Below are 20669 nucleotides of genomic sequence, written 5' to 3'. Positions count from 1 at the left end.
GAAAGAAACAAAAGATAAACTCATCATCCAAAATAGTAGGAACAAAAGGAACTTTAGGAGCCCTCTAACCGTAGCCTAGAACACCACCCATGTGCCGGGGTAGAAAACTCCATGGCACTACTTATGTGACCAATCATATTATCTTTTTCATCCATGATGGTATTTTGACTATCTCGATAGCTCGTTTACTATGTTGCTGGAACATGTCATGTGGTTGGTTAGTTGACAGTTTCTTCATTATTATCATGCATGTCGTAATCATCCTATATGGTGCTTCATGATATAATTATCTAGGATAGCTATGTATATATTAAACTTGGAACATAAGATAAATTGACTAAACTCGGTTTTTTCTATTTTATTATGAACATACGGTAATGGGCCAGAACCATATAAATAGGAATAGCTATAAAGAGATTAAGGATATAACATTGGATTTGGTGGTAACCCACACATGCTATGCGTATGAGCGCGGTGTGTGCAGTGGGAAAAGGGGATGAAAGGAGAACGACTTTACTTTTAAGGTAGTAGAGATATGTCTTTAAGTGAAAATCACACTAGTTCTTTTAATAAACTGTATTGGTGGTACACGAACTTATTATATGGGTGCAATCTAGTAATAAACTTATAAAACTCTTATTTGGTACATAAACTTGTTAGGTGCATGCGAACCAAGACCAAAAGAATAAAATAAAGGCTAATCTTGCTATTTAAGTGTTTGTTAGGAAGGTACATAAACACGTACGTAAGAAGAATGCTATGTTGTTCAGTAAAAAGGTTCATTAAGGTCTAAAGATTAGAGAAATACATAAAAAAAAGGAGAAATGATCCAAGGTTAGAACAATAAATAATAAAGCACAACTCAAGTTTATAGGGCCTGTTCGGCTGCTTGTTACAACAGGTGCTAGGCAGCCGAAGGTAGCTAGTGGTTAGTTCTTTCGTTGCATCTCCAAGCAGCAACTTGGCTGTGAAGAAGGATTGTAACCTGCAGCCGAACAGACCAATAAAGATAGCAGGTCTCATGTCCACCTTGTATGTGTACGTCACGTCTTAATCAGTGTCTGACTTGATAAAATTAGCTATGATGAATCCTTCTGTGTCTTGTTTCACACGCATCAGACAAGTTCATGTCCAAAATAAACGTTTTATAAGTTCATATGCTAAAGTGTGCTCATCTGATAATTGTACCCTCAATATAATTTATTTCTTTAAGAGATTTGTCTAGAGATGTATTACATTTCTTTTCTCGTGAGAGTGTTTTTATTTGGTACTTGAACACGTACCGAGAGTCAACATACATATTAGTCCCCATTTTTAGGAACCAACAACAAATTAATATTAGAAAATATATTTTAAAATAAACCTTGTGGCGATATTTGGTGTCACTGATTCACTGTCCGTTTGTGCAGTCCATTCTTCCCTCCTGCTATCATTAATCCTTGCGATGTGTGATGCGCCGGAATCATTAAACAAAAAGTACCTGACAATTATGCTCCATGGTCTCATTTTAACCCCAACAATAAATTTTTGTGTCCAACTTTAATTGTCTATTTTATTTAATTTTTTTATGATTATTATTTTTTATTTTTATTGTCCTGACTATGTGCGTGACTTATGATTTTTAGTTTTTTCATAAATTTTTTATTTAGATTAAAGTTGGATATGGAAACTCATAGTTACGTTTAAAATGGGATGGAGGGAGTACATAGCTACTAGCAAAATTCCTCTTTATGCTCTATTTTAAAGGCAGTCACGAGTTTTCGTGTCCAACTTTAATTGTTCGTCTTATTTGAAAGAATTAAAAACACATAAGTCACACATAAAGTAATATTCATGTTTCATCATCTAATAACAATACAAATACTAATCATAAAAAAATAAAATAAGATGGACGATTAAAATTAGACATGAAAACTTATAACTGCGCTTAAAATGGGACAGATGAAATATAATTGGAAGGCTCTGCCAAGTTGACGTCATAATAACTTCATTACTTTAAAAGAATTATCTATATTTTTTATGCTTGTGCTAGATTTTTAAATAAGACAAATGGCTAAACATTTCGTTCGAAATCAATAGCGTCAACTATTTATTTACGAGTGGAGCGAGTACAGTGCAATTGAGTCAAAGAGATTCCGAATAAACAGCCGAACATATAGGAGCAATGGAGCATGCATGCAAAGGACATTGGTGATCAGGTGATGCTTAATTATACCAGAAGACATATTGATGTTATACAGTGTAGCTGAATAATTCTGACAAGACAGACCTGATAGAGCACCTCTTCTACTGCCCAAGTGCCAGATTGATATACTAAGTTACTAATCACAGCATATAAGTAGGAGTATAGGCAAAGAATCATTTACTGATCACAACTCACAGCAAGTGATAATTACTGCCTAATCATTTGGGTGGATGAAAACGGTGATTAATTTAGAGTGTTAAGACGAAAGCAACCGGCACGATTTCCATACACCGGCACAATGAGAATCTTTTCCCTATAAAAAGGGTCACAAGCATAAGGGCCTCGCCATACTGAACTTCTCTGAATTGAAGAAGCTTCCAGCTGAGCTGGGGGATCAAAATGGAGGTGCTTCTTCCCCTTCTCCTTGCCTGCTCTCTCCTCTTCACCATTGCAACCCCTATCAGAGACATCACCGACGTTTGTGCCTCACAGATCAGTGGTATATATGCCTGACCTTGCTTAATTTTCTACATGTAGTTCAGTTCATCTGTTGCTTTCTCGTCATTTCTTTGCTGTTATTCTTCTGTTACTGCTGAAGTATTGTATGATCATGTGAATTGTTAGATTCCTTAATATAATTAAGGACCAAAACATAGTATGTCTAATGGATTATGCCCATATAGATAGAGAGAATAGTTTAGTGCTTAGCTTGAACTGTCATGACAGTTTTTGCAAGCAGAGACAGTGTAATCTTCTTGACAAGTACAGAATTAACAGATTACTGGATTCTTTCCAAGGCTGGTGTTACATTTAGATGTTTTAGTACAAAACAGATGGACAAAAAAAATTAAAATACACAGAAATCAACCTATCTTGTCTCCTTTTGCCCTTTTCTCCTGAGATCACGAGTATTAATTCCAGCCTGTTTCTTGCCTGAAAAGCTGAGACACTGTGATCCAATTGAATTGGAAGCAGCGGTGCTTCATTATTACTTCCTGAATATTTCCACGACATCCAAACACATACAAATTTGCGTACTACTGATCTCGTGAATCCAATTGCTACCACCTCCAATTCAGTTCATCTCTATTTGCACGAGATGGTCAAACCTTTTTCTCTTGCTTTTGGAAATATGAAGGCTAGGAGAGGCAAGAATCCAAGAGAGAACTAAGGAAGTGGTAGATGGCGCGTCAACTGTCACTAGCTAGGTCCACACACAGTACTGATCTCTTTTCAATTTAGTGATATGATTAATTGAGATGCTATTAATCATCATCTTTTTGTCCTTCTGGTTTGCCATGATGACGGAGACCCGTATGGACCTATCCTATGCCATATTGCATTAATCTCTGTAAAGAATTTAGCATGGGAATGGCTTCAGGAGGAAAAAAAGAGACACAACGTGAATCTTGTAAATCTATTCTAGTAGGCTGTAATTGACTCCTTTTTAACCTGAAGAAATTGCCGAGAGATGGTAATTAGTATTATTCAGAGAGTCTGCTATCAGGAGTTCCTTTCGCAGTTTCAGACTTTGAGCTGATCGATCTTTTAACATACTACCTTCGTCAAAGTAGCTGATCAACTAAGTACAGAACAACCATATTATCAGACAAAGTTAAGAGCAATGATGAACACTACAGCAAATTGGCCTATCAATAGCGGACCTGAAAAACATGGAGCTTGTCTTTAGGAACACTGAATCAAGTGATGCTCTGCTTCTTTTCTTTGAAGCTATAAATAGCAGTGGTCCAGCTATGAATTTTCCAAACCAAACCCTATAGAACTCGACAAAATCCAGCAAGTACCATGGTCCATGGATGATTAAGTTATTTGATTTAACAATTTTTGGATGCTTCTAATCTGATATAAAAATATTCGAAATGCGCACTAGTTTCTGCACTATGTTAGGCGTTTTTTGGGGGTACGCTACCTGTAAAAAAGTGACCATCATCTACAGAGAAGAGTCAACCAATGACGTGGCGAATAGACTCTCGCGTGCACCGATTAAATTTTCTTCTTCTGAGTAATCAAGTCGACAAAATTGTTTGGTTTACTCTTGACTCCGCTTGACTCGTTTTGACCCCAGCCCTCTGTTAACACTCTGTTACTATTATTGTGTGTTGTTCACTCAAAACGTTATAAGGGTGTGTTTACGAGGATGGGTAATGAGATTGAGAATTTACGTAAAATGATGTGAGATATTAGTACATAATTAATTAAATGTTAATTATTTTAAAATTTTAAAATATATTAATATGATTTTTTAAAACCAACTTTATAGATTTTTTTTTTAAAAAAAACACATCGTTCAACAGTTAAAAAACCGTGCGTGTAGAAAACGACATAGTTTCTCTCTCTTCGTTGTTCTGCATAACACAACCAACAGCTTGGTGTTGATGGATGATGGATGAAACCAAGCTTAATTATAAAAGCTATTTAAAAACACAACAAATGAATTTAATATTTGAAACTTTAAATTTCGGTTTACAAAGTTTTCTTAGAAATGCCGATGAAAAGTTCACGTAAAATTAATCGTACCGTTTAGAATATTAGAAGACCTATACATGATAATCCGTCATCCGTTTTAGGGCATGCTCAATATATATGGACTACCTTGGTATTATGGTGGGTCCCACTGAAATATATTATCATGTCGACAATGTATATGGCTAGAGTGGATATTAAGGTGGATCACAAACCCAAGATTAGCCATTGAGAGAGGGAGACAGAGTAACACAATGAGTAATATTTTTTTTTATTCCTTGTGGGTGGTCTTTATGCATATGGCTAGCTCAACCTAATACCACGTATAAGGACTACTCTCACAATGTATAAGGTTCACTTTAGACACTTAATACACTTTACTCACATTGTAGCTACCCAATATGCAATTGTGGTGGTGAAATTCAAACAAGAACACATCAAAAATGATTGAGAAACCTCATCTGACGGATCGATGATCGTCCGACAATCGCACCCTTAATAAAAAAAAGAAAAGAGAAAGAACGGCCATGGAAATATATTTTATCTGATCAAGGAGGTGTGAGTATCTGACACCTGATGAAAGTGTGACAAAATAGACGCATACTTTCAGTTGTATAATCATCGTTTTGGAAATTGGAAGCAGACATGAAGAACCTAGACATATATATTGCTAGCTAGGTCCCAAATTCCCAATCGTGTTAGGACAGATTCTGCACTCCATGGTCCATGTATATTGTACTCAAGTACATACAATCCTGCAACAAATCATTCACACGTGACCGTATGACCCCACACCAACCTAACCTTTTTTTTTTAGAACACACACCAACCTATCGATTATCGAACAATACTGTGGTACACAACAATAGCATATCGAATATAATTAAACGTGACATTGGTTTGGCTTTTTCTCGATGGAGTATATATACAACATTAATTCGATAGTTTTTTTTAAAGAAAACTTTTAAATATAACTATAGTTAGAATGTAATTATATTGTAACTGAACTTAGATTAAGCAACTAAATGCAGAAGGTTGATTAGCAGTTTAGCACCACGTGCATATATGTTCGTGAGGTCGTAGGTCCAATCCTTACCTCATGCACGCGGCAATAATTTTGAAGAAAACACGAATATTAGAGAATGATCTAATATCATAAATAGAAGAGGTAAGGCTTCGAACTAAGACCGGTTAGCCCATTACCTCGTGGAGCTAGCCGAAAAATCCGTGGGCGTATGTTTCTCGCGCGGCAGCAATTTTATCATTCTCAAACTTGCATGAATCTTAACACTCCTTTGAAAATCTACAAAATGAACGGATAATTTTGTAGCGATTTCTTCCTTAATTACATGAAAGATTATACTATAAGGCTAGTCGGCCTTCGTACCTAACCTATCCTCACCTACATCCGCTAATGCCGAAATCTGTGTCGGCTGGCCAGTCTGCCTGTCCGTCCGAGATCAATGCATGTATACAGATCGGTGTCTGATTACTTAATTGTTTGGCTAGCTTAATCTGCAACGTGATGCATCCGGCGACAAGCTAATCGATCAAAAGCTATATATACAGACAGATTGATGTACGACCACAAGTACGTACTGGGGTCAAATCAAGGATGATATCTGTACGTGGACACAGAGAGTATTGGACAGTGTAGGCAGTCACATGCGTTTGTTCTTGAGAAAGTTCTTTCAGACCAGCGACTTGTTGATCGATCGATAGCTCGGTGCCGCTGCTTGCATTTGGTGGCGCATCACTGTCTCGTCGCATTGTCGCACGATCGACCACAAATACCAGAACTACTTGTGGCACAACACGATTGTCTCCGGCCCTACGGCCGGCACCTACCTAGCTAGGTTAATTAGCTGATTAGCCAGTGGCTACTAGCCCTATCCTAAAATATAATAATTTTTAACATTTAAAATTTATCCTAAAACTTAATAACTTTTTCATGTTTATTTTCTTCTCAACCAATTATAATCTTATTTCATTCAAATTTTACAGTTATTTTTTATGGTGGTTATAGAGGTTTTGAGGGTGGCCTTTGGATTACCCTATCCCTTAAATATTTTTTTTTAAAAAAAAAGATGTAAATTTGATATTATGCAATTTCGAATTATGGGGGTAGGATCACCCAATGAAAACTTCTAGAGCCACTGCTACTTTCTTGTCCCTTGCTACTTTCTTGTCCCTAGCAATCACAATCATTTCACATTTAATTCCACATATTTTCTTAATACTCGTATTCAACCCTAAAAATTATTTTATTCTGGAATGAATGTACTCCTAGCTAGCAAGCATCTGTTTCAATCACTTGGCAGAGTTAGTGGAGTTTCTGCTACTGAGTTAAACAATTGGGCTTTCCCTATGATCAACTGATTAGTTTTGTATCTTCATCCTAAAATATAAAAACAATTTAGGATTAAACATATTAAAAAAAGTAGGTGGAATTAAACAGAAGAAATGTTTTGATTGAATTAGAAGAAAAATTAGGTTAAGAGATTAAATGGGGAATGTTCTCAACAAGTGAATCGTTAAGAAGATAATATAGTTGGAAAAATTGTTAAATTTTAGGGTAAATTTGAAATGCTTACAAAAGTTGATATATTTTAAGTCGGATTGAGCAATTGTTTAGGTTTGGGTTCACAGTTTCGGAAGTAAATTTGCAAAATTTGGACCGTGATAAGCCCGACGCGCCTCTACAAAAAATAATGTTTCTAAATTATTTAAATTTGACAAAAGTTTGTTCGAATTTACTAGTGTTAATCTGTTCAAATTTCAAAATTTATGTTCAAAAAAAAATGTAAGGTTAATTTAAATTGTTTGTTGCAGATTTCCAGCACCTGAACAGCTCCGGACTGCACCTGACGCTGCACCACCCGCAGAGCCCCTGCTCGCCGGCGCCGCTCCCCTCCGACCTCCCCTTCTCCGCCGTCGTCACCCACGACGACGCCCGCATCGCCCACCTCGCCTCGCGCCTCGCCAACAACCACCCGACATCGTCGTCGTCGTCGTCTCTCCTCCACGGCCACCGCAAGAAGAAGGCCGCCGCCGGCATCGCCGGCTCGCAGGCGTCGTCGTCGTCCGTGCCGCTGACGCCGGGCGCGTCGGTGGCCGTCGGCAACTACGTCACCCGCCTGGGCCTCGGCACGCCGGCGATCCCCTACGTGATGGTGGTCGACACGGGGTCGTCGCTCACCTGGCTGCAGTGCTCCCCATGCTCGGTGTCGTGCCACCGCCAGGCCGGCCCCGTGTTCGACCCGCGCGCGTCGGGCACGTACGCCGCCGTGCAGTGCTCCTCGTCGGAGTGCGGCGAGCTCCAGGCCGCCACGCTCAACCCCTCCGCCTGCTCCGCCTCCAACGTCTGCATCTACCAGGCCAGCTACGGCGACAGCTCCTACTCCGTCGGCTACCTCAGCAAGGACACCGTCTCCTTCGGCTCCGGCAGCTTCCCGGGCTTCTACTACGGCTGCGGCCAAGACAACGAGGGCCTCTTCGGCCGCTCCGCGGGGCTCATCGGCCTCGCCAAGAACAAGCTCTCGCTGCTCTACCAGCTCGCCCCGAGCCTCGGCTACGCCTTCTCCTACTGCCTCCCGACCTCGTCGGCGGCGGCGGGCTACCTCTCCATCGGGTCGTACAACCCCGGCCAGTACTCGTACACGCCCATGGTGACGAGCTCCCTCGACGCCTCGCTCTACTTCGTCACCCTGTCGGGGATCTCGGTCGCCGGGGCGCCGCTCGCCGTGTCGCCGTCGGAGTACGGCAGCCTGCCGACGATCATCGACTCCGGCACGGTGATCACGCGGCTGCCGCCGAACGTGTACACGGCGCTGAGCAGGGCCGTGGCCGCGGCCATGGCCGGCGCCGCGCCGCGGGCGCCGACCTACTCCATCCTGGACACCTGCTTCCGGGGCTCCGCCGCGGGGCTGCGCGTCCCGCGCGTGGACATGGCGTTCGCCGGCGGCGCGACGCTGGCGCTGTCGCCCGGGAACGTGCTCATCGACGTCGACGACTCCACGACGTGCCTGGCGTTCGCGCCGACCGGCGGCACGGCGATCATCGGGAACACGCAGCAGCAGACGTTCAGCGTGGTGTACGACGTCGCGCAGTCCAGGATCGGCTTCGCCGCCGGCGGCTGCAGCTGAGGACCCCAACTGCAGCTGGCCGACTCAAGCTAGGTAAAAGAGCAATGCTGCTTCTTCGGCTGCTGCCGCCGCCTATCTCTGCTCAGGCACAGAAGTGACAACTTCTTAACTGCAAATTCATTCATCACATGTAAATGCATATACATGTGCCAGGAAGTTACGAGTGTGGCTCTAGGACCTAGTTTTACATGTCATAAACAAATATAGATGTACAAATAAATACAGGGTAACTACTTTAGGTGAAGATAATACTTATCAATCTGAAAGATTATTATGTTATATGGCTGCTTGTTAGCAATCAAGCCAAAATGTTCATCATGTACATGTAAACTATGGGTGTGTTTGGGTTCTAAATGTTCAGGGTGAAAAGAAAAGCAGTATAAGAACATGAAGATTTGAGTTATCATTTATCATTGGTTAATTGATATGTAAGTCTGAGTCATTTCACCATCTCACATTTCTCACAAAGGCACACTTTTGCTCATTTTTCCTTGATGGAAAGCACCATCACTTCTATCGTTTGGACGTTCAACTCAGACAGTTCCATTGTTAGCTGAAAAAAAAAAAGGTTCACATACTGCACATATAAATAAGCTAACTTCATGATTCAGAATCTCTGCTCCAAGACAATAACGGCAAGCAACAATTGTAGCCTCTGATATCTGTTGACAGCGAATCTCATGCCTGTAAGTAGCACAATTTGGTGACACATGATTTTCAGAGTCCATGTTACACAACGCTAAGTGGTGAACAACTCCACAGATGATCAGGTCTACAGTTACACTAGCTCATAGGATGCCAGTAATCATGCCAAGCAGATGCTGCTAAACTCTGCACAATATTCGGTTCTATGTGATGACTGATTCGTCTGATTACCTTGCTTTATGCACCATGACAAGGACTGGAACCAACGAGTGACATTTAGGAATCATTTGGAGTCGATTGGTATGGCATCAGCTTCATCAATCAGGGCCCTGTTGAGGCGGATACAACCAGATCATGTCAATGGTTGGGGCTTAAATACCTAACAGAGAAAAAAGAAGACGCTAGGAATGCATCCCCAGTGAAGCTGAAAGGCACCACATGGGATCTGCTTGCAGTTGCAGGCGTTATGTCACTGGAGCTTAACAGCAAACAACACTGCAGATAGATTTGTCTAGGAGCCGGCCATGGCCTGCATATACGATCGTACAAAATGTCAAAAATGTTTCTTCAACATTGACAGGTTAGCTATCAAAGGGAAAGAATTAGATGAAACAACCACCTAGCAACTGTAGTTCACAAGATCTACTTATTCCATAACTCAATTATTCCGTTTCTTATTATATGATCACTTCTGTGCAAAACATTACATTTCAGTGGTGACTGCAGAAAACCAAACCTTAAATGGTGAAAAAACTGTAGCCTGGTTAATGTTTCAATTTCTGATGTTGTTGATATATACTAAATAGTAGTGGTAAACTAAGGATTTATGATTTAGTTGATTATCACAAAGAAAAGAACTAAAAAACTTGCACTGCTTTTCCTTTGCTGTCAAAGATCCAACTAAACAAGAATAACCTACTAAAGTTGAAATTCACTAATTATAATAGTATCAATGCATCGATTGTAGTGACTACCATTTTCCACAGCACAGATTTAATTCAATTCTTGGAGAGTTGCTAGATATTAATTTTAGTAAAAAAAAACAAATTTAGGGTTTACGTTCTTATATTCATGCAATAGTATTGTTTTCTGCCAGTAACTGGTTAGCAAGTATATACCAGTACAGTACCCCAGTACTGAAATATAGATACTGACTCAAACAAGTTGGTTTTAATGACCACAGTGATAGCTTTGGCAGATTTTTATGTATCTTCCCAGGCAAAATAGGACTATCAAGAGGAATTTCCTCTAATCTGGCATAAAATGTCTGTAGAGACTAAAACAATATATGGAGTATTATAAGTTATCTACCATGGAAATTGTCCATTGAGGCATTGACATCATATTGCCTTAATCTCATAAATTAATAACTGTGAACAAACATAATTTGCCAATCTAAAAACAACATTCTTCTACATGTTACTAAATTATTCAACTCATGGAGATCTGGGTGAGAGTTTACCAGTTTTCAATTGAGTAGATGGCCCAAGTTTTCTGTAGACCTCTTTCAAGTAGTCAGCCCCAAGTTTTGATGTTTCAAGATTCAAGCTCCAAGGAAGCCATCTGTCACACAAATACAGCTCATGTTGCTACCAGCATCCGACATTGATGTAAACGTGTACTGTTGTAATGTGGACAGGTCTTTAATATATCCAGATGCTGCAATCACAATAAATAGTGGTACATGGATCTCTGTATGCTGCACCATTTCTTCTCATAAAAGCTTGACAAATCTATACACAAAGGGCAATAAGAAAACACAAATGGACCAAAAGAAAAACTATTTTCATAAATAATTTTACACAGGAACTGGAAACAATATCATGAAATAAAACATACTAACAATTCCAACAAGAAATCCTGCTTGGGTCTAGTAAAAGCCTGATTTGTACTCAGCACCAACCTTACAAAGATAAATTGCTGATACAAGCATTGTTCAATTAAAGGATTTTCAATATGACAGCAAGATATACATGGCCTAATGAATGCGACTTCTTTTCATTTAAAGTATTCAAACTAATGAATATGATACTTATTTTATTTTCTACCTGAACTATTGAAGAAAGCTGATGATCATTATTGCACCAAAACTGAGTAGCATTTGTAATGAACAATGAGTATGCTCTGATCAAACCTTCAATACGAAATGATCTATGGCATCATGGTTGAAAGAGATAGCTCATTCAGTATCTGAGCTACTTGTAAGGTCATCAACATTAGTTTCTTCGCTGCTGATTGTTTCTAAAGTTTCCCCACGGTTCTTGAATAAAGCAACATGCTTCTGGTAATCTTCAAGCTCCTTCTCTAGCTTCTCAATAAATTGACTGGTATGTTCAAGGGATTGTTCATACCTATATTTCTCGAGGGCCTATGGAGTACAGAATACAGATAAACATAAGTTGACTGGACATTTGAACTTCTTTCATAAAAATCTAAATATTACTGAGTAGCAATGTAGCATGAGAACAAATAGGTAATCAGCTATAATTACAAGACATGTTTGTATTAAGTTTAAAGAAAGAGAGGTGGCATGACAACAAGCTCTGTTCCAGACAAATTAGTTTTAGCAAACATGATTACCTTCTGCTTTGAGAGAGTGTCTGGAGGTGACATAACCTTTGGCTGCACATAGTTCTTTCCACGATAAAAGATAATGGTATTGTTGGGTTTGATATCAATGACCGTGCCTTTGCTCAGCCGGGTCAGCTCCTCGGCGTACTCATAGACCTGGCCAGGCCGACAAGGTTTGCAGATCACCTTCACAGTCTCATGTTTCTTCCAATGAAGGTGCATGTTAAGAACCACGCCGCCAAACACCCCTCTCCTTCCAACAGGAACATAGTTCTTTTTCTTCTCGCCAGTTCGTTTGAGGTAAAATTTCTCCTCCTCGGTTAGAATCTCAGGGTCATGAACCAGCTCCGGAGATCTCGGGACCTCATACTTCCTCAGCTTCTCAATCAGCCATTCTTCTTTCCTCTTCGCCTGAATTCACATGTCAATTTAACAATGCAGCATTTCTCCTCAATCAGATACATTCAAACAGCAAATAGAAACAAGACAAATCAGTAACACTGAAATATTATAGACCTTCTCGAGTTTGTATCTAATCCTGACTTCAGGATTGGGCGATTTCATCTTCTTCTTGGCCTTGAGGCGGTACCACTTCAGCTGGTTAACCTTGGCCTTCCTCGACATCTTCTTCTTCGCCGCCTTCGCCGGAGGCTGCCCCTTCCGGCCGGCCCCCTGCTTCGTGCCCGCGTCGCCGCCGACGGAGAACCTGGCGAATCCACCGCCCGTGTCCAGCGTGACCGCCGTGCTCCCGTGCCGCACGGGCTGGCGGAACCGGAACCACCATCCCCGCCCGTCCATCCAACGCTCGGACACCACGCGGGGAGGCTCGAACAACGGCGACGCGCCCGGAGGACGCGGGGAAGAACCCGCACCGCGCGGCCGCATCCAGGATCCGCTGAATTCAAGAGAGACCAACCCGAGAGAGTGAGATCGAACGCCGCGCGGTGTGTGAGAGAGAGAGGCGACGGGGGAGGGCTAACCTTGGATGGACTAGAGCCGCGGCGGCGGCGGAGCGGAGGGGTCGGCGGCGGAGGAGACAGGGCGCGAGCGACGCCATGGCGAAGAGCTGCTCCGGCCAGCGGCGGCGGCGGGGGGTTTTGGCGCGGGGGCGGCCACTAATGGGCTGGATTAGGCCCCTGCGCCTCCTAAAGTGGGCCTTAATGGGCTTCGTTAGGGCCCGTGTGAAAAAGCAGTTTGCTCTGTTCACCAGAGACTATATCATCCCGATCCCCATGGCCGCCTCCTCCGTCTTCGCGTCGCCCCGCCACGCCACGAGTGCACGACACCGCTGGTGAGTCATGCGACACGTGTCATCACCGCGCGGCGCGGCGCGGCGCGGCGGATGAGACCTAGTTCCAGTTCTCGCCGAGAAAGAGATGGTGGTGAGCGAGGCCGGCCGCCGCCCGCCGCTCCTCGCTATGCTCTTCGGGTCGGTGTATGGGTGAGTCTCTCGCGGCGTCTTTCCAGTTATTTTTTAAAAAATATTCTATTTCTTTGTTTCGATGGATGTCAAATTGGCGTCGCCTGGAAGATTTTTGGAGTTGGGATGTGTAGTATTGTCTTCTCTGAATGATCATCTAACCGAGTAGATGAGTAGAGGGTGGATTTCCCCTTCATTTTTTTTTGTTATGTGGCCTTTTGTCCTGTTCTATAAGCATTTTCATGAACTGTCAATTTAATCCTTTTATTTTCGCTCTATATAAGGATTTTCACGAACTGCTAAACTAATCCTTTTATTTTTGATGCATAATTTGTCAATAAATATGTTATTTTTGGCGGATATTAGTAAGCCACGAGACCCTCCCAAACAGCGATGATGGTGATTTCGGAATCTATTAAGTCTCTGATTAGAGAAAAGGCAATGCGGATTGGGTTCGTTGAAACTTTACTGAAATTAGTACTCCGTTCACAGAAGTTATTATCCTGCTTCACGAGAATCGGTAATGCGGAATGGGTAGAGTGAAATTTTACTGAAATGACAGGAGGTCCTGCTTCATCATTGGACTAGATTCATTTATGTGTTATGCTGTTTCAACATTAGACTTATTCATATATGTTTTACTTAACATATATATTGTGCTGTAAAAAATGGTGGTCCTCATCATCATACAATTCTAAAAAATAGATTCTTATAACCACGGTAAACATATTTTTACCCTTACCACTGCCTACAGGAAATTACAAAAGTTGATCACTCTCACCAAACCATTGCTTCGTTATATTTATTCCATGTAAGCTGCCATACACTATACGCGTGCTTCTAGAATCAGCGATCTGTAATTGCGGTGGTTTCGAAATAACCAAGGTGTATATAGAGAAGATGTACTGGGAGACGTCCTGTCAACATGTGTGATCCTTCATCTATCTTTCTATATGAAAGTTTGTAGTGTGTGTCTGTCCTTTTTGACCTTACAAGCATGAGAGATGCAATATTTAAATTGGGTGTCGATGCTACTCGGATTAATACAATGGTATTAATTAATTCTTTTCCCATCCTATTTTGGGGTGTTTCATTCTATATATGCTTTCTAGTTTTATATAATTTTGCTCTTCCATATTTAGGTTCCAACAGATATTATAATTGATCATTCGTGACAGCTGATGTGGTAAGGTCCACTTACAACAAATGCAGTAAAGCCAGATAGATTTTGAGAGGAATAGGGAACGATTTGCCTGACTCAAGTAGGATTTCTCTTCATTTTGAATTGGATTCCTCTTCATTTCACAAGAGAATTGGGAACGATTTGTCTGCCTCAAATAGGGTTCCTCTTCATTTCTTATCATACCTCCTGGTTATGGTTATGGTATTGTTCATTAGGTGAAAAGGAACAACGTTCTCTGTTTTTCTTTACATTTGAAGGTTTTGTTGTCATTGTAGTTTTCTAGCATAGGTAAATTTGAAATATCTTTTCTTTTGTAAAATAAATATGGTAGTTGGTGAACTTATTCTAAACTTATATATTTGACATGGCTTATATAACATAAAAATACAATTATTATTTTTTAGCTGGGGAGGTATTTCTGATCAAATTGCGTGGTATAGGAAACCGAGATTGCCTTTATCTTTTTCACTCTTTGTTTTGGATTTTTCTACATAATAATTTTAGATTTACTATATATTTAGGTATAGGAGTACTACTGAGTAGGCGTAGGTGTGGATTATTTATAGAAGGTAAATTAATGGAAGTTTGTACGATTTGGGAGGAGAAGATAGTTTTGGAAGCCTCTGGAATCCATATACGATATTTTGCTTAGATTTTTTTTCCACGAATGATTCTTAAGCATTTTTTTGTTAGTATGAATTAATGATTTTTCTTCTAAAATAGGGCGCCACGTGGACCAATCAAAAGCCAGCAAAAGAGTCAGCTTTAGATTAGTAGATTTGGGAGATGTTGAGTCATGTTTTTCAGGTCCAAAGGGGTAATGCACACACTCACTTTGTAGATTAGGTTTATTTGCATACATGGTTTTATGAAGCTATACAATTGCAGAACTCATGACTGGGTGAAAACAGACTGGCATGCATGCCTGGACAATAAAGTTGGTTTCAAGGTGCAGAATCGACAGTTACTTCAATTGTCTGTATTTAATGCTTGCTAATTGGTGAAAGAATAATACATTGAAGTATGTTCCAAGTGTTGGGAGTAGTTGCACAAGAGAGCAAAAGGCAATATGCCTAGGCCCTGTTTGCAAGATGACAAAATCCATAAAATGCCATTGACAAGCACCCTAATCCTAGAAATGCTATCGACAAAGACAACTTCACAAAAATACCATTGCATAAGCCTCTTTCTCCCAAAAATGCCATCACCGTCAACTCCACACTGTTACAACCGTTATTTTTTTTAATAATGACTTTTGCCCTCAGTGCAAAATATACCTAGTTTTTACTGTCAAAGAAAAAAAACAAAATTTCTAATCCTAACCCTACCACTACCGATCCCGATCCCGATCTAGCGCTCTCCCCGGCGGCATCTCGGCGACAGCGGCTCGGCGGCGATCCCCTGCTGTGGCGGCGCGGCGAGGAGGACCATGGCGGCGACGCGACAGGACGCGGCGGCGGTCCACGGAGGCGGTGCGGCAAGGGCGCGGCGAGGAGGACCGCAGCAAGGACGCGACAGGACGCGGCGAGGACCAGGACGGCGGCGGCGCGGCAGGACGCGGCGAGGAGGTCCACGGCGGCGGCGGTCCCCGACGGTGGCTCGATGGCGGTCCTCGGCGGTGGCTGTGGCTCGGCGGCGGTCCCTTGCTGCGGCGGCGCAGCGAGGAAGACCATGGCGGCGACGCGATAGGACGCGGCGAGGAGGACTAGGGCGGCGAGGGCATGGCAGGATGCAGCGAGGAGGACCACGGCGGTGACGAGGCAGGACGCAGCGAGGAGGTCCACGGCGGCGGCGGCGCGGCAGGGCGCGGTGAGGAGGTCCACGGCGGCGGTGGCATGGCAGGGTGCGGCGAGGATGTCCACGGCGGCGCGGCTATTGCAGGATGTGGCGCGGGGGCCGTAGACGCTGGCGAGGAGAGGTCCGTAGGCGCCGGCAAGGAGGGGGAGGAGAGGCCTGCAGCCGCAGTCGCTGAGGTCCGTGGAGGAGGAAGCTGTAGTCGTAGTAGGTGTTGCAACTCTGATGTTGAAATTTTCCCTTTTGTTTGATTTCATTTGAAGACTTTGTTTGATTTGATTTCAGTGAATTTAATTATGAAATAACTTGATTGATAGCAAAATAATGATGTTTGTGAATTTATGAACTAACAGAAATATAATTTATTGTGAGTAAGCAATGCGAAATGATGTTGTGTGAGTAAATGGTTGTCTAGGGGTAAGATTGTCTTTTGATGCAACTTAACAGAAAGATGCTAACGGCAGTTTGACGGTGATGGCATTTTTGGGAGAAAGTGGCTTGTGCAATGTCATTTTTGGGAAGTTGACTTTGTCGATGGCATTTCTAAAATTAGAGTGTTTGTCAATGGCATTTCATGGATTTTCTCTTGGAAGATTAGCTCAGGGCTAATTTTGAGAGCTAATGTTTAGTCATGAATTGGTAGGCTAAATATTGCCTTTTGCCATGGGCTAATTTAAGACTAAAAGGTGGAGAGAGTAAAAAGAGAGGAGAGAGAGACCTGCTTTTTTATGGTCCCCACACAAAATTAGCCCCATTAGCATCCCTTGGAGGGGCTAATGTTTTGAGGGAGACTAATTCACATTAGCTCAAAATTAGCCTCAAAATTAGCCCACCTGTTTGGATCCTTCAGGACTAATTTAAGGCTAAAAGGTGAGGGCTAAACATTAGCCCATGGAACCAAACAGGACCATAGTTGAACACGTATTTTTGTGATTTAAGTTGTTCCTGCCTGCCTGCCCTTGCAAACAATTTTCATGATTGTAGACTATTCATATTAATTATCCTGCTACTGTATTTTAGAGAATACATTGTGGTCAATGCCCTGGCATACCTGAAGTGCCATTTATGTCACCAATTTGCACTAGTGAAAACCTCTATTATTATTTGTTTAATAAAAACCAGTATAAATGGTGTCATTTGTCCAGTGTGTGTAACTTCATATCGTTGTTTTTATATGAGAGGATACCAACATGAGATGTAAATAGTATCATATATACTTTATATTTGTATTTTCTTAGAATGCGAGAACAATGTTGATATTTTCATAACTTGCAACAGGATTGTGGGAATGCAGACATATAGCTTTATGGGTTCATTTTTTTCTATCTGTTTTTTTTGGTGGGTTGATTTTCTCATGGACACACTGGTTTTTGGGTGGGGTTGGTGGGGGAGGAGAACAAAGACTTCGCTTTTAAAGTAAAAGAGTGTCGTCTTTTAAAGCAGTAGAGATATAATTTTTTATATTGAAAGCTTTATATCAAACTCTGGATAGTTTAGTGCATAGTTGTACGAATTCAAGTTAGTTCTTTTATATTTAATTTCTCAAGTGCACCGTTTGTAACCTAAGCATTTGTTTTGAGTATTTCTGTTTTTAACATGCTTTTATAGGTGGAGCTGGCATACTTTGAACATGGGGGAATATTACACTATGTTATCCAGAAGCTTCAACTCAGCATATATTGAATCCGCATGTTCATGACACGTTGGAATTATAGAGGTTTATAATCTTGATAACTCAGCTCTTGTATATTTTCCTCATATGTGTTACTTCTGCACAGTAAGGAATGTTAGACCTTGGCTGCTTTTCGTTTTGTTTCTCGGACTGAAAGATGCTTTTCGACATGTATAGCTTTCAACAAGACACATAGTCCTCAATGTGCAAACAATTCTCAAAGCAACATAGGGAATTGCCTACAGCATGTCTTTGTCTTTGGAATCCTGGCTTTAGGCAAACATGCCTACCATCTAGCTTTATTGTTTTACTACGAGATTACACAGATGATATGCTGGATTGCTATTCCAGTTCTATTCCTGTTCTGGAGCCTCAACATTGAGGTCAAAACCAAACGGTGGGCGGCTATCTTCTTGAGCAATCGGCGCTGTATTGGAGCCGCCACCAAGGTACGACGCTCCCTCGTTTCTTTCCGTTTTCTGCCAGTTCATGGTCTGATCAATTTTGTCTTGGTACACCACCTCAGGTTGTTCCTCTTCCAGGATCAGGTTCTTGTCAGGTTGTTTCTCCTTCAAGACTATGCTGCTTCGCTCGAGCTGTTTCTTCTCCAGGATCAGGCCTCTTTCAGGATGTTTCTCCTCCATCAGGTGATGACTCCTTTCAGGCTCTTTTTCCAGGACAAGGCTTCTCTCACGCTGTTTCTCCTTGAGGAGGATCCTCTTCTCCTTATGGTGGCCGGCCATGTGCCCGCCCAGCGCCTGGTGTGTGGAGAACTCCTCGTTGCAATGCTTGCACATGTAGGGGTGGCGCTTCTTCTCCTTCTTCACCTTCCTCTCTTCCTCTCTAGGCTCCTTCAGCTTCCTCTTCCCCTTCTTCCTCCTCCGTGCTTCATGTTCATGTTCGTCGCCGACAATCGCGCGGGAGCTCCCCTCGGCTCCTTCCACCATGTTTGTGGCCAGCTGGTCTCCTGCTCCAGCTCGTTCGAGCTTCGGTGGAGCTTGCAGTTGCCGTTGATCCCGGTCGTACCGACGCCTAAGTGTGAGCATCACACAGGCAGCCAATTTCTCGTAAGTGGTTAAAGAGATGCCAGGCGTTGGCATTGAGGAATTACTGTCACCAACCGGTCGTAATGACGACGATGACGACGGTGGTGGCTGTGGCGGTGGGCTGCCGGCCGGTATAACCGGTGACGACGACGACGGTGTGCTCGACATCTTGAGAGGTGGGGTGGCACCCTTGTAACCTCTGTTGGGATGGCTCCGCAGATGGCCAAACATAGATTTGTCGTTTTTGAATCGTTTGTGACATACCTGGCACTCGACGTCGCCAGCAGAACCACCGTCGCCGTCGACATCTACATCGGCTTCAGCTTCGCCGGCTTCTCCTCCTCGCGGCACACCTCCATGATCACCACCAGCTCCTCCTCCCGGTTGCGGCCAAGCTCCATGATCAGCCAGATCTTCATCACCGGAGCAGCTACCATCTACAAGCTCGTCGCGGGCACGCCGCGACATAAGGCTCGGATCTTGGAGGTACACAAAAACACCTCCGATCTGACCGACGGCAAGCCGCAACGAGTTGGCACCAGCAACCTGCCAGCAGGCGGAGCAAACGGCCTGCAGGATCACCAACGAACAGAGCCAGCTACACCCACTCATGTATGGCAAAAAAAGCAAAGAGCTAAACGGAGGTGGAAGACGATGAATCTGGCGGTGTGAACAGGAGCAGATTCACTGGGAGGCGATGGTGGAGTAAGGAAGCTAGAAGCGGCAAACTCTTCGTTGGGGGTGAATAAAAAGGTGAACCGATTTGTGGCTGCGGTAATGGCAGTGGTTAATTATCCGCGGGGAAGTCTAGTAGGCAGTTCTGATTTGGCATGATTTTCTGCCTTTTCTGTTTCCCTGCAGGGCTGGCTTTTGCATTCTCTGCTTCTGGGCCCTGTGCATATGTGTTGTCAGGTTTTAATGTAGTGGATTAATTAGTTTCCTTAATCCATGAGTAGTAATTAAGAGAAGGGAATAAATCCTACCGATCGCTTCCCGTCGAGCACGGTTCCATGGGCCGGCCTGTAGGCCATTCTCGCTTAGTTGGAGTAAGTTCACTTTAGGTTCCTTAATTTGTCGCCGAGTCTGAAATTCGTCCCTCGACCGCAAAACCGGATACAACGTATCCCCCAACTTACAAAACCAGGCAAACGAACTCCCTTGGCAGTATTGTCCCCGGTTTTGTTTGATGTGGTGCCTATGTCGCTCCTTTTGACTAGATCTTCGTTCCACGTGGCATTGACGTGGCGCTTCGTGGCAATTCAATATGGAAAAGTAATTAAAACCATGGGATCCACACGTCAGTTACACACAAAATAATAATAATAAATAGTAGGGCCCACAAGGCCCTACATGTCACCATCACCCTCCCCTCTTATCTATATCCTTTTTCTCTCTCCCATGCCAACTTGCTAGAGTAGGGTGAAGCGGAGCAGGCGAGACGACGGCGGGCGGCGGCACGCGAAGCCGGCAGGCGTAGCGGAGCGGGCGGCGGCAGACGAATTCTCGCCCCCTCCACCTCCTACT

The 20669-nt window shown here is 42.8% G+C and overlaps 3 protein-coding genes across 8 annotated transcripts; 1 reads left to right on the top strand and 2 right to left on the bottom strand.

Moving 5' to 3' along the window:
- Positions 1-2502: 2502 nt before the first annotated feature.
- Positions 2503-9095, top strand: LOC127776676 (aspartyl protease family protein At5g10770-like). The gene is made up of 2 exons (XM_052303182.1): positions 2503-2684; positions 7502-9095. Exons 1-2 carry the CDS (start codon positions 2585-2587, stop codon positions 8812-8814), a joined length of 1413 nt encoding a protein of 470 aa, XP_052159142.1. The 5' UTR covers positions 2503-2584; the 3' UTR covers positions 8815-9095.
- Positions 9096-9154: 59 nt separating this feature from the next.
- LOC127776679 (uncharacterized CRM domain-containing protein At3g25440, chloroplastic) lies at positions 9155-13147 on the bottom strand. Of its 6 annotated transcripts, none has more exons than XR_008018220.1 (6): positions 13011-13147; positions 12547-12925; positions 12040-12441; positions 11508-11827; positions 10922-11192; positions 9155-9988 (listed from the first exon to the last, which is right to left on the bottom strand). XR_008018220.1 is itself a non-coding variant. In XM_052303183.1 (4 exons), the coding sequence occupies exons 1-4, from the start codon at positions 13085-13087 to the stop codon at positions 11639-11641; spliced, it is 1047 nt and encodes a 348-aa protein (XP_052159143.1). In that variant the 5' UTR covers positions 13088-13147; the 3' UTR covers positions 11200-11638. The 6 variants fall into 6 exon arrangements, 1 of the variants encoding a protein (XP_052159143.1); XR_008018224.1 differs by having other exon boundaries at positions 10922-11022; XR_008018223.1 differs by having other exon boundaries at positions 11594-11827.
- Positions 13148-18302: 5155 nt separating this feature from the next.
- LOC127777700 (uncharacterized) lies at positions 18303-19913 on the bottom strand. The gene has a single exon (XM_052304310.1). It carries the CDS (start codon positions 19755-19757, stop codon positions 18453-18455), a length of 1305 nt encoding a protein of 434 aa, XP_052160270.1. The 5' UTR covers positions 19758-19913; the 3' UTR covers positions 18303-18452.
- Positions 19914-20669: the final 756 nt, after the last annotated feature.

Source organism: Oryza glaberrima, chromosome 6 (genome assembly GCF_000147395.1).
Source record: "Oryza glaberrima chromosome 6, OglaRS2, whole genome shotgun sequence".
Classification (NCBI taxonomy): domain Eukaryota; kingdom Viridiplantae; phylum Streptophyta; class Magnoliopsida; order Poales; family Poaceae; genus Oryza; species Oryza glaberrima.
Note: the sequence above shows the minus strand (reverse complement) of the source record. Positions and strands in the feature narration are given on the sequence as shown.

Coding starts and splice junctions, on each gene's coding strand:
- LOC127776676 (XM_052303182.1), top strand. CDS start 2,585: ATGGAGGTGCTTCTTCCCCTTCTCCTTGCCTGCTCTCTCCTCTTCACC. Junction 2,685..7,501: donor TTGTGCCTCACAGATCAGTG/GTATATATGCCT, acceptor TGTTTGTTGCAG/ATTTCCAGCACCTGAACAGC.
- LOC127776679 (XM_052303183.1), bottom strand. CDS start 13,087: ATGGCGTCGCTCGCGCCCTGTCTCCTCCGCCGCCGACCCCTCCGCTCC. Junction 12,926..13,010: donor GCGGCTCTAGTCCATCCAAG/GTTAGCCCTCCC, acceptor TCTTGAATTCAG/CGGATCCTGGATGCGGCCGC. Junction 12,442..12,546: donor TTAGATACAAACTCGAGAAG/GTCTATAATATT, acceptor ATGTGAATTCAG/GCGAAGAGGAAAGAAGAATG.
- LOC127777700 (XM_052304310.1), bottom strand. CDS start 19,757: ATGAGTGGGTGTAGCTGGCTCTGTTCGTTGGTGATCCTGCAGGCCGTT.